The sequence below is a fragment of the Microtus ochrogaster genome, chromosome 5 (genome assembly GCF_000317375.1).
Source record: "Microtus ochrogaster isolate Prairie Vole_2 chromosome 5, MicOch1.0, whole genome shotgun sequence".
In the NCBI taxonomy this organism is placed as follows: Eukaryota; Metazoa; Chordata; class Mammalia; order Rodentia; family Cricetidae; genus Microtus; species Microtus ochrogaster.
This window is the reverse complement of record NC_022012.1, coordinates 15,216,884-15,228,503: the sequence shown is the minus strand read 5'-3', so window position 1 is coordinate 15,228,503 and position 11,620 is coordinate 15,216,884. Positions and strand designations below refer to the sequence as shown.

The 11,620-nt window shown below is 49.3% G+C and overlaps 1 protein-coding gene across 1 annotated transcript in view; it reads left to right on the top strand.

The window, feature by feature from the left end:
* Tyk2 (tyrosine kinase 2) overlaps positions 1-11,620 on the top strand; it is a 25,332-nt gene that overhangs the window by 3,043 nt on the left and 10,669 nt on the right. Inside the window, exons 2-8 of the mRNA XM_026778911.1 lie at positions 2,278-2,491; positions 4,528-4,651; positions 4,816-4,942; positions 5,269-5,432; positions 7,674-8,040; positions 8,816-9,016; positions 9,099-9,256. Coding sequence (XP_026634712.1) covers positions 2,284-2,491; positions 4,528-4,651; positions 4,816-4,942; positions 5,269-5,432; positions 7,674-8,040; positions 8,816-9,016; positions 9,099-9,256 — 1,349 coding nt within the window. The 5' untranslated portion in view covers positions 2,278-2,283. The remainder of the gene's footprint in view (positions 1-2,277; positions 2,492-4,527; positions 4,652-4,815; positions 4,943-5,268; positions 5,433-7,673; positions 8,041-8,815; positions 9,017-9,098; positions 9,257-11,620) is intronic.

Sequence of the window (11,620 nt, the reverse complement as noted above, 5' to 3'; positions counted from 1 at the left end):
AAAAAAAGATTTTTTTGTTTGTTTTGGTTTTTGGTTTTTGTTTTGTTTTGTTTCGAGACAGGGTTTCTCTGTAGCTTTGGAGCCTGTTCTGGAACTCATGCTATAGACCAGGATGGCCTTAAGCTCACAGAGAACCACCTGTCTCTGCCTCCCAAGTTCTCCAATTAAAGGCACGTGCACCACCACCACCCCTATTTTATTTTTATTTATGGTATTTTTATGTTCTTAATTTCTATTTTATGTGCTTTGGTGTTTTGCCTGCGTGTATATCTGTGTGAAGGTGTCAGGTCCCCTGGAAGTGGAGTTCCAGAGAGTTATGAGCTATCATGTGGGTGCTGGGAATTGAACCTGGGTCCTCTGGAAGAGCAGTCAGTGCTCTTCAGCACTGAGCCATCTCTCCAGCCCTGTTATGCTGTTTTTATAAGGGTATGTAGAGCACTGGTGTAGCCCAGAGGACAATTTTAGGAGCCACTTGTCTCCTTCCATCATGTGGGGGCCAAGGGTACAGCTCAGGTCTCCAGACTTGGCGGCAGGTGCCTTTGCCCACTGAACCATCTCCCAGGCCACTATCTGTTTACGTGAAGACAGAATCTTATGTATCCCTGGCTGGCCTCCACTACCTTAGGTATGTGATCCTGACTTTGATCCCTCTGAAGTACTGGGGTAGTGGGCAAATGTTCCCCTCCTTGTGGTGCACCTCAGAGTGGCTGTTCACACTGCCATAAGATTACTGAAGGAGAAAGCGGACTGTGGTGACTCGTGTTTGCGGTTCTGGCAGTCAGGAGGCTTTGGAGGAAGAGGCCCCAGCAGCTGTAGGCAGACCTCGCGAACCTCTGCCCTCCCAAACACAAGACAGGAGGGGTCAGTCTGCTGGCACTCTGTACACCTGTAGTCCTGGTTAGTTGGAAGGCTGAGGCAGGTGGATTGACTGAATGTAGGGATTGAAGAGCAGTCTGGAAATAGCACAATGAGCTCTTGTTTCGAACTAAATAAATACTTCGTGGGCGGTAGGTGACACATGTTTTTATTTTGTTGTTGTTTATTGGTTTGTTCATTTTTGGTTTTTAGAGACAGGACTTCTCTGTGTAGCCCTAACTGTCCTGGAACTATCTCTGTAGCCCAGGCTGGCCTCGAACTCACAGAGATCTGCCTGCCTCTGCTTCCTAAGTACTGAGATTCAAGGCATGCTCTAATATTCTGGGCTGACACACAGGCCAGACTCTGGAGGCAGAAGTAAGCATAACTCTGTGAGTTCCAGGCCACCACTGGAGCTACACAGTGTAACCTTGCCTCAAAAATTAATTAATTAATTAATTAATTTTAAAAAGGTACATTAAAAAGCCAAAGACGCAGTTGCACAACTGTAATCCCAGCATTTGAGATTCAAACATTAGGATCAGACTGCAAGAACATCCTTGTCGGGGCTGGAGAGATGGCTCAGTGGTTAAGAGCATTGCCTGCTCTTCCAAAGGTCCTGAGTTCAATTCCCAGCAACCACATGGTGGCTCACAACCATCTGTAATGAGGTCTGGCGCCCTCTTCTGGCCAGCAGGCGTACACACAGACAGAATATTGTATACATAATAAATAAATAAATATTTTTTTAAAAAAAGAACATCCTTGTTTACTTAGTAAATTTGAGGCCAGCCTGAGTTGCCTGAGAATTGCTTTTTGTTCGTTTGTTTTGGGGCAGGCCTCTGTGTAGGCCTGGCTAGCCTGGCACTCGCCCTGTAGACCAGATGGTATTGAACCCAGATCGCCTGCCTCTGCCTCCTGAGTGAGAATTGTTTAAAAAGAACACAAATGAGGCTTAGTTATATGGTTAGGTTCAGAGGCTGAACTGGAGTTCGGTTCCCAGCACCCACATCGAGTGGCTCATGGCTGCCTGGAACTCCAGTTCAATGGGAGATGTCTTCTCTGGCACCCACACCCGTGGGCACCCACACCCGTGGGCACCCACACCCGTGGGCACCCCAACATACAGCAGAGATCTTTAAGAAAAGGTACAGTATTAAGTTGGAGGCGAGCCTGGACTACATGAGGCTGTCTAAATACACAAAATTAAACAAAACTATAAGACGGCTTTGCTACCGTTATAACCAGCAGTCTCAAGTCACTCAGCATTCCTGCCCACAAACAACTGTATGTATGTATTGAGGCTGAGGGAGGGCAAGACCCCCTCTCTTTCCTTTGGACTTCAGCCTGGGTGCGTGGGAGGCTGAGGAGTTAAGAGTCCTCTGGGTTGTGGCCTGAATCTAACGACCTGTCCTTAACCAGCAGTGAATGGTGGCAGCTATGCCTCTGTGTGGGCGGAGAACCATGTCGGAAGACAGCAGGGCAGATGGCACCGAAGCTCAGCCCCTCGTACCCACGGAAAGCTTGATGGTGCTGCTGCACTGGGCTGGGCCGGAGGGTGGGGAGCCTTGGGTCACCTTCAGCCAGACGCCTCTGACTGCCGAGGACATCTGCATCCAGATTGCACACAAAGTCGGTGAGTGTGGAGCCTGGGGAGGAGCAGCTGGTGGTGTGGTTTATACTCATTGGACAAAGAAGAGTGAGTCTGAGTGCCAGCTTAAGTTGGGGCCAGTGGGGGGCTCTTATTCTAGAGGGCAAGGAAAGAAAACGCTGCTGAGCCGGGGGTGTCTGTGATCCCAGACTTGGGAAGCTGAGGCAGGAGGATCACAAGTTCCAGGCCAAACTAACTACACAAGAAGACCCTGTCTCAAAATACGTGTGAGGCTCTTGCCTAGAAATGCTCATCTCAGTGCTGGAGAGCACTGACTGCTCTCCCAGAGAACCCGGGTTCAACTCCCAGCACGCTCACAACTGTCTGTAACTCCAGTTCCAGGGTATCTGGGACCCTCACATAGACATACAAGGCAAAACACCAATGCACATAAAAATAAATAAATCTTTAAAAAAAAAAAACAAGCCCCCAGTGAGGGGCTGGCATGTGACCCAGTGTTATAACCCCTTCCCAGAATCCCCCAGTGTGACGTTAGGGTGTGGCTCAGTGGAACCTGCCCAGTTTGTGCAAAGTTCTAATTTCTATCCTCTGTATCTGCCAAATAAAGGCACTAAAGCTGTCATTAGTCCCACCCCCAACCTCGTTTAGACTAGTCACGCGTCCAAAGTTCTGCCCTGAATTCCATTAACACATGCTTTGTTGATTAAGATTTCAGCTTGTGAATGCTAGGACGTGTTCAGACCGTCACAGGGAGTGTGCTGGCAATCTGACTGCCACATCTCTCACTGCCCGACTTTCTGTTGTGTTGATGTGACCAATGGGACCTGAACTCTATGGAGAAAATGGCCTCCGCACAGGTCCAGGGTACCACCCTGTTTGAGGAACCAAAAGACCTTCAGGCTGAGTGGGGTGCGGCTCTAAGAACTGGGAAAAGGAAGTAAAAGTTGAGGCTTAGGGCTGAAGTTGGCACTCACCCTGGTTGAACACTTACCCAGCACACACAGAACCCTAGCTTCCATTCCCAGCACCGCTGAGCCAGGCTCAATGGGGCAAATCTGTCGTCCCAGTACTCTGGGAAGTGGAGGCAGGAAGCACAGAAAAAAATTCAAGGCTAACCTCAGCTTCATATGGACTTAGAGAACACCCTGGGCTCTGTGAGGCCCATCTCAAATCAAGCATCAGAGAAAGAAGCCAGATCCTGGTCACTCAGCACTGAAGGGGTTGGGATTTCTCAGTGGGCAGTAATAGGGAGTCGTGGAATGGTTGAGGCAGAGAGTAAAGCAGTTGGCGTGTTAGAAAGCGTGGTTGCGCACGCCTTTAATCCTAGCCCTCGGGAGGCAGAGACAGGCAGATTTCTGTGAGTTCGAGACCAGCCTGATCTACAAGAGCTAGTTCCAGGACAGGCACAAAAGCTAGGGAGAAACCTTGTCACAAAAACAAAAAAGAAAGAAAGCTGTTTCACAAGCTATGTACCTTATCTTATCAAACCTGTAGTGAAGTTATGTGTAATAACTTTGGAGAGCAATTTGTGTTTATCTGACAGGCTGAAACCTTTGTTCTTGTTGTTTGTTTGTGTGTTAAGTGTGTGCTGAGACAAGGTCTCTCTGTGGAGCCCTGGCTGTCCTGAAACTTACTCTGTAGCCCAGGCTGACCTGGAACTCACAGAGATTCACCTGCCTCTGCCTTCCGAGTGCTGGGATGTGCCACCTGTTTTGTTTTGTTTTTGAGACGGGTTCATGTAGCTCTGGCTGACCTCCAACTTATATGTAGCAGATAATGACTTTTGTTCTGCCTTAGCCTCCAGAGTTCTGGAATCACATGCCACTTAGTCCAATGTTCCTATTTTAGCTGCAAAGGAATCTGGGAAACGTAGTTCTGGGAAGCATTGACATGCTGGAACTTCTGAACTGCCTGTGTGTCTTTCAGTATTTGATAAGTCATAGACAGGAGAGGCATGGGAAGAGTATGTGACAGGAGTTAGTGAGTTGCAGCGTCCTCAGAGCTAAGGTCTGCAGCTGATGGGGCTTCTGACTTCATCCCTCCCGTCTTCCGTCTTCCAGGCATCACTCCACCCTGCCTGAATCTCTTTGCCCTCTATGATGCACAGGCCAAGGTCTGGCTGCCCCCAAACCACGTCCTAGACACATCCCAAGATGTGAGCCTAAGGCTGTATTTCCGAATGAGGTAAGTGAAGGTCTCTTGGAAGGTGTGTGTGTTCACAAGCGCCACAGCACAGGTGTAGAGGGAAGTGCAGGATATCCACCACGCCACAGTCTCTCAGGTGGAACACAACGTTAATTACCCATCAAGCCTCCTGCCTGGCTCTGTTTCTCCTTCCCTTCTTGTAGGTTTTACTTCCGGAACTGGCATGGCATGAGTCCCCAAGAGCCAGCTGTGTACCGCTGTGGTTCCCCGGGGTCAGAGCAGGGTGTGCAGCTCCTGGACTCCGCCTCATTTGAATACCTCTTTGAGCAGGTATGAGCAGGGATGGAAAGACTCCCTCCACTTCCCACTCCACTGCAGCTAATACGATTCAGTCCGTACTAGCTGGGGTCTTTTAGCTGTCTTTACCAAAAGAAGTTGGAGTGAATGAGTGCTCCGTGTGATTAGTAATGTCTGACACGGTCTCCAAATCATGAGGAGGCGGTGTACATGGTGTTTCTGTGATGTGCATTTGCTCTTTCTAGAAAAATACTTGTCTCTCCCTTCCCCACAAGGTGCTAGAAGCAGGGAGTTAGAGTTTGTTGGCAATAAAGCAAACACCTTCCCTCCCCTTTCCTATGCACCCCTCTACCCCTCAGGGAAAACATGAGTTCATGAATGACGTGGTGTCTCTGCGGGACCTGTCTAGTGAGGAAGAGATCCATCACTTTAAGAATGAGAGCTTGGGCATGGCCTTTCTGCACCTCTGCCACCTTGCTCTCTGCCGCGGTGTCCCCCTGGAGGAGATGGCCAGAGAGATCAGGTGAGTGGCAATGGAGTAAGTGGCTGGAGCCTCCCACGCCCAGGGCACCAGGGTGGACCTTTCATGTTGCCTTGGTTTATTCAGCAAACACTGATCGCTAGCTGTGAACTCACACAGGGTCACCTCTGGAAGCTCACATCTGGTAAAGCAGATTGGGTACTAAAGGAAATGCAAACACTGACTCTGCAGAGGACCTGAGTTCAGTTGCCAGCACTTTCACTGGGTGACCCACAATGGTCTATAACTCCAGCCCCAAGGGACCAAACCCTCTTTTGGCTTTCACTGGCATGCACAGGCACATACACAGCACGCACATAAAAAATAATATAATAATATAGTCTTTATTATTTATTTTTGAGACAGGGTTTCTCTGTAGCTTTGGAGCCTGTCCTGAAACTCGTTCTGTAGACCAGGCTGGTCTCAAACTCACAGAGATGCGCGTGTCTCTGCCTCCCAAGTGCTGGGATTAAAGGTGTGCATCACCACCACCTGGCAAATAATACAGTCTTAAAAAAAAAATACAAACATGAAATGTAGAAGAATTGAGTGGATTCAGAGAGTATACATTAATTATTTATGTTGCTTGTTTATTTACTTTGTTTTTCTTATTTTCTTTTTTCCCCTTTTTTTTTTCTGAGACAGGGTTTCTCTGTGTAGCCCTGGCTGTCCTGTAACTTGCTCTGTGTAGACCAAGCTGGCCTCAAACTCAGAGATCCTCCTGCTTCTGCTTCCTGAATACTGGGATTAAAGGAGTATAACACCACTCCCCAGCCTACTCTGTTTTTTTTTTTTTTTGGTTTTTCAAGACAGGGTTTGTCTGTGGCTTTGGAGCCTGTCCTGGAACTCGCTCTGTAGACCAGGCTGGTCTCGAACTCACAGAGATAGGCCTGCCTCTGCCTCCCGAGTGCTGGGATTAAAGGCATGCGCCACCACCGCCCGGCCAGCCTACTCTGTTTTTGAAGACATTACTTCAGGCTGAGTATAGAAGAACACACATTTAATCCCAGTCCTCTGGAGGCAGAGGCAGGAGGACCTCTGTGCATCTGAGACAGCCTACTGTATATAATGAGTTCCAGAACAGCCAGGGCTACATAGAGACCATGTCTCAAAAAGAAAAGAAAGAACCCTATAAAAGCCCGGCCTTGCCGGGCGGTGGTGGCACATGCCTTTAATCCCAGCACTCGGGAGGCAGAGGCAGGCCGATCTCTGTGAGTTCGAGACCAGCCTGGTCTACAAGAGCTAGTTCCAGGACAGGCTCCAAAACCACAGAGAAACCCTGTCTCGAAAAACCAAATTAAAAAAAAAAAAAAAAAAAAAGCCCAGCCTTTAGAAGTGGGGTTCCCTGTGGGTACAGGATATAGACTTCTGGAAGGCAGTTTCTGGAAGCTCAGAAGACCCTGTCTCTGGCCAGGCATGTGGCACAGATCTGTAGCCATAGTCACCAGTGCGCTGAGACAGAAGAATTACAAGACAAACAGGGTCAGGGACTGGAGAGATGGCTCAGCAGTTAGGAGCACTGACTGCTCTTCCGGAGGACCTGGGTTCAATTCCTAGCACCCACATGGCAGCTTACAACTGTCTATAACTCATGTCCCAGGGGTTCCAATGCCCTCACACAGACATATGCAGGCAAAACACCAATGCACATAAAATACAAACAAACAAATAAATTTTAAAAAATAGGACCAGATATGGTGGTATGCATATTATTCTTGGACTCTGGAGGTAGATCCAGGAAGATTACTTCAAGTTTGAGGTCAACCTGGGCTACTATAAAAGGTAAGGTAAGGAGCTGGAAAGATGGCTGAGTGCTCCTGGCTGCTCCTGCAGGGGACCAGAATTCAGTTTCCAGCACCCACATGGAGCCTCACACCCACTGCTCCTGCAGGGGACCGGAGTTCAGTTTCCAGCACCCGCATGGAGCCTCAAACTCACTGCTCCTGCAGGGGACCGGAGTTCAGTTTTCAGCACCCCCATGGAGCCTCACACCCACTCTCCAGTTCCAAGGAATCTGACACCCTCTTCCAACTATTGTGGGGACACACACACACGAGGAGTAAAAATAAAAACTGTTGAGACAGAATTTCACTGTATAGTGCTGGGATTAGGGTCTTTATTCCTGCATTCATGACATAGGCCTGCTGTCTACATGAGGCAGCAGAGAGGTTCAGCCACTAACCCCATGTCACCCAGCCTTTCTGGCTACCCAGGCTCTGACATGTTCCCTGTGTCCTCTTTCAGCTTTAAGAACTGCATCCCTCGTTCCTTCCGCCAGCACATCCGTCAGCACAATGCGCTCACGCGCCTGCGTCTCCGCAGAGTCTTCCGGCGATTCCTGCGGGCCTTTCGGCCTGGCCACCTCTCCCAGCAGGTTGTGATGGTTAAGTACTTGGCCACCCTGGAGCGGCTGGCTCCTCGATTTGGCTCAGAGCACATACCAGTGTGTTATCTGGAGGTGCTGGACCAGCTTGAGAGGGACCCCTGCTACATCCAGAACAGTGGGCAGACTACTGGGGACCCAGGCCCAGAGCTGGCCACCAGGCTTCCCACCCACGAGGTACTGGTGACAGGCACCAGAGGTATCCAGTGGCGTCCACTACAGATCCAGGTGAGCACTCAGCTGTGGGCTCCTCAGGGTAGCTCCAGTGAGCCCTGTCCTCTGACCCTGGAGGCAGGGCAGGGCAGGGTGTGCACATAGAGGTCAGGTGATCTCTTGGGGAAGTGGGTTTCTCTCTGGGAATCAGACTCCAGTCATCAGGTTTGGAAGCAAGCACTTTTGCCCGCTGAGACATCTTCCTGACCATTGAGAGTTTATTTTTCTTTATTTATTTTTGTTTTGTTTTGTTTTTTGGAAGAGGGTTCTTTGTGTAGTCCTGGCTGTCCTGGAACTCATTCTGTAGACTAGGCTGGCTTTGAACTCATAGATCTGCTTGCCTCTGCCTTCTGAGTGCTGGGAGTAGAGGCGTGTGCAACCACTGCTCAGCTTATTTTTATTTTTTGAGTTAGTGTCTTATGTACTGTGTACTGTGATTCTAGCTGACCCAGAGCTCAGCTGTGTAGCCCAGGCTGGACTTGAAGTCATGTCGATCTTCCTGCAACTTTCTGACTTTTGGAGTTGGAAGCTTAAGCCCAGCTTCCTTCTGACCTTTGAGGGGAAATTAAGCTAACCTTGCCAGGGCTGGAGAGACGGCTCAGTGGTTAAGAGCACTGACTGCTCAAGTCCTGGCACCCACATGGCAGCTCACAACTGTCTGTAACTCCAAGATCTGACTCACATGCAGGCAAAACACCAATGCACATACAGTAAACTATAAACTATCCTTGTCCTGTGTGTTCCCTGCCTCACCCCACCTCCACCCCCGACTCCCTGGCGTGGCTTTTAGGAATCTGCAAGAGGTAACAGCAGAGGGAATCCCCAAGGCAACCGATCTGGGAAGAAACTCAAGGCCCCTGAGGTTGCCGAGCAGCTGGCCAAGAGTCCTGGGGAGCCATCCTGGACCTACTTCTGCGACTTCCAGGACATCTCCCATGTAGTGCTAAAGGACTGTCACGTGCGCATCCACCTTCAGGACAACAAGTGTTTGGTGGGGCCCCTGGGCAGCAGGCTGGTGGAGGTGGCTCGGGCCTGTCCTGACAGGCTCCCTGACCATGCCCCCTGGCCCACAGTTGCTGTGCCTCCGTTCCCGGGCTGAAGCCCTGTCCTTTGTGGCCCTGGTGGATGGCTATTTCCGCTTGACCGCCGACTCCAGCCACTACCTGTGCCATGAGGTGGCACCCCCGCGGCTGTTGACCAGCATCCAGAATGGCATCCATGGGCCCCTGATGTGAGTGATGGTGGCCTGAGGGTGTCAGGGCTGGCTGTGCCAGAGGCTGCGTCCATGGTCCACCTAGTATGTGTTCATGCAGCTGCCACTACACCGAGGTGCTGCCGCCAGCCCAGTTAACTGTGGGCCACATGAGTGTCACTATGTTTGTGTCTGACTGTCTGGCCTCTGTGTATGACTCCTTTTAGTCCTCATTTTTGTTGTTGCTGTTGTCACTTCTGAGATGTCAAGGCCCTTCTACTAGTTTATTTTTTCATTACTATGATAAAATGCCTTAGTCTGGACTCTTTTTTTTTTTCCTTGGTTTTTCGAGACAGGGTTTCTCTGTAGCTTTGGAGCCTGTCCTGTGTCCTGGAACTAGCTCTGTAGACCAGGCTAGTCTCGAACTCACAGAGATCCACCTGCCTCTGCCTCCCGAGTGCTGGGATTAAAGGCGTGCGCCACCATCGCCCGGCTCAACTTGGACTCTTAAGAAGAAAGGTTAGCTGTGGTAGCACGCTGCCCAAACCAAGCAGGTCAGCTTGGGCTACATAGTGAGAGCCTATCTCAAATTTAAATTGTATTTCTTTCTTTTTTTTTTTTTTTTTTTTTTTTTTTTTGAGGTAGGGTTTCTCTGTGTTCTCTCTGTAGCCATGACTGTCCTGGAACTCACTCTATAGACCAAGCTGGTCTTGAATTCCCAGAGATCTGCCTGCGTTTGACTCCCGACTGCTGGAATTAAAGGCATGTGACACCACTGCTCAGCTCAAAATTAAATTTAAATATTTATTTTTATTATTTTAAATTATGTGTGTGGCATGTCTGTACACTTGAGTGTAGGTGCCCACAGAGGCCAGGAGCATCAGATCCTCCTGGGACTGGTATTACAGATGGTTGTGAGCCACCCAGTGTGGGTGCTGGGAACTGAACTTGCATCGTTTTGAAGGGCAGTAAGCTCCTTTAACATCCAAGCCATCTCTCAGGCCTTCAAAATTAAGTTGTAGGAAAACTGTCTAGGGGAATGGGAAATGACTTAGCAGATAAGAGTGCCTGCCTTCTCCTGTGAGGGTCTGAATGTGACCCTAGAAGACACGTGGCTCAGCGGCTGGTGTGTGGAGTCCGAGCACTCCTACAGTCCATGGTAGGTAGAGGACTCTTTGGAGGCTCCTGCCTCTAACAGGACAGAAGGCCAGGACTGGTACCTTTGACATGCGCACAGTGGCATGCACACCCGTACTCACACTGATCTGTGGCTGTAGCTCAGCTGTAGCGAGCCGTAGTAGTCCTTGCTAGTGGATGAAGCACTGATTGACCTGGCTGTGGTGGCGTGCACCAGTACTCCCAGCACGTGTGTGGTGGTCACCTGACAACCCGGAGTCCATCCTCTCCTTCCATCTTGGTGCTGGGGAACAAATTCAAGTCATGAGATTGGGAGTCATCCATCTCTCTGGCCCCTTGATTTGTTTTTGAGACAGGGTTTCAGTAAGCCCAGACTAGGCTTGAATTCTGTGAGGGTGACCTTGAACTCCCTGTCTCCCTGCCTCCAACCTCCCAGCGCTGAGACTAGAGATTGTGTTACCATACCTGGTTATGTCTACCTTTTTTTTTTAAGTTTTTTTTTAATATTTTATTTATTTATTATGCATATAATATTCTGTCTGTATGTCTGCAGGCCAGAAGAGGGCACCAGACCTCATTACAGATGGTTTTGAGCCACCATGTGGTTGCCGGGAATTGAACTCAGGACCTTTGGAAGAGCAGGCAATGCTCTTAACCACTGAGCCATCTCTCCAACCCCTTAAGTTTGTTTTTTGTAATTTAATTTTATACGTATGTTTTTTTTGTGTGTGTTTGTTTTGTTTTTCTGCCTGCACAATGTGCCTATCTGTGCCCACAATGGCTGGGAGAACAGGCGAGAGCCCCCTTCTTGGTGCTGAGAAGTGAACCTGGGCCATCTCTGCAGCCCATCATGTCTGACATGTCATCCCTGGGTGTAGGACCTGCCATGAGCCTCAGAGGAGACAGAACACATGGAAATGGTGTACCCACATGGCTCTGTGACTCATGGTGATGAACTGCACACATGATCTGTGTTTTGGGGCCAAATGACTATCTCTTCACTGGAAGTAACTCTGTCCTGTTGTGGCCATGTCTGGGTGTGACCCGTGTAACATCAGACAGCTGTTTTCTTGTCTCAGCATCTGTCACTTCATCAGTGGCTGTGTTTGATGTTAGGCACAGGTGACTGTTCTTACATGTATCTATGTCAGTGGTCATATGTATGTATACATGTATGTATTCACCTATTGTCGGTAATTCTGAGATTTTTTTTTTTTTTTTTTTTTTGGTTTTTCGAGACAGGGTTTCTCTGTGGCTTTGGAGCCT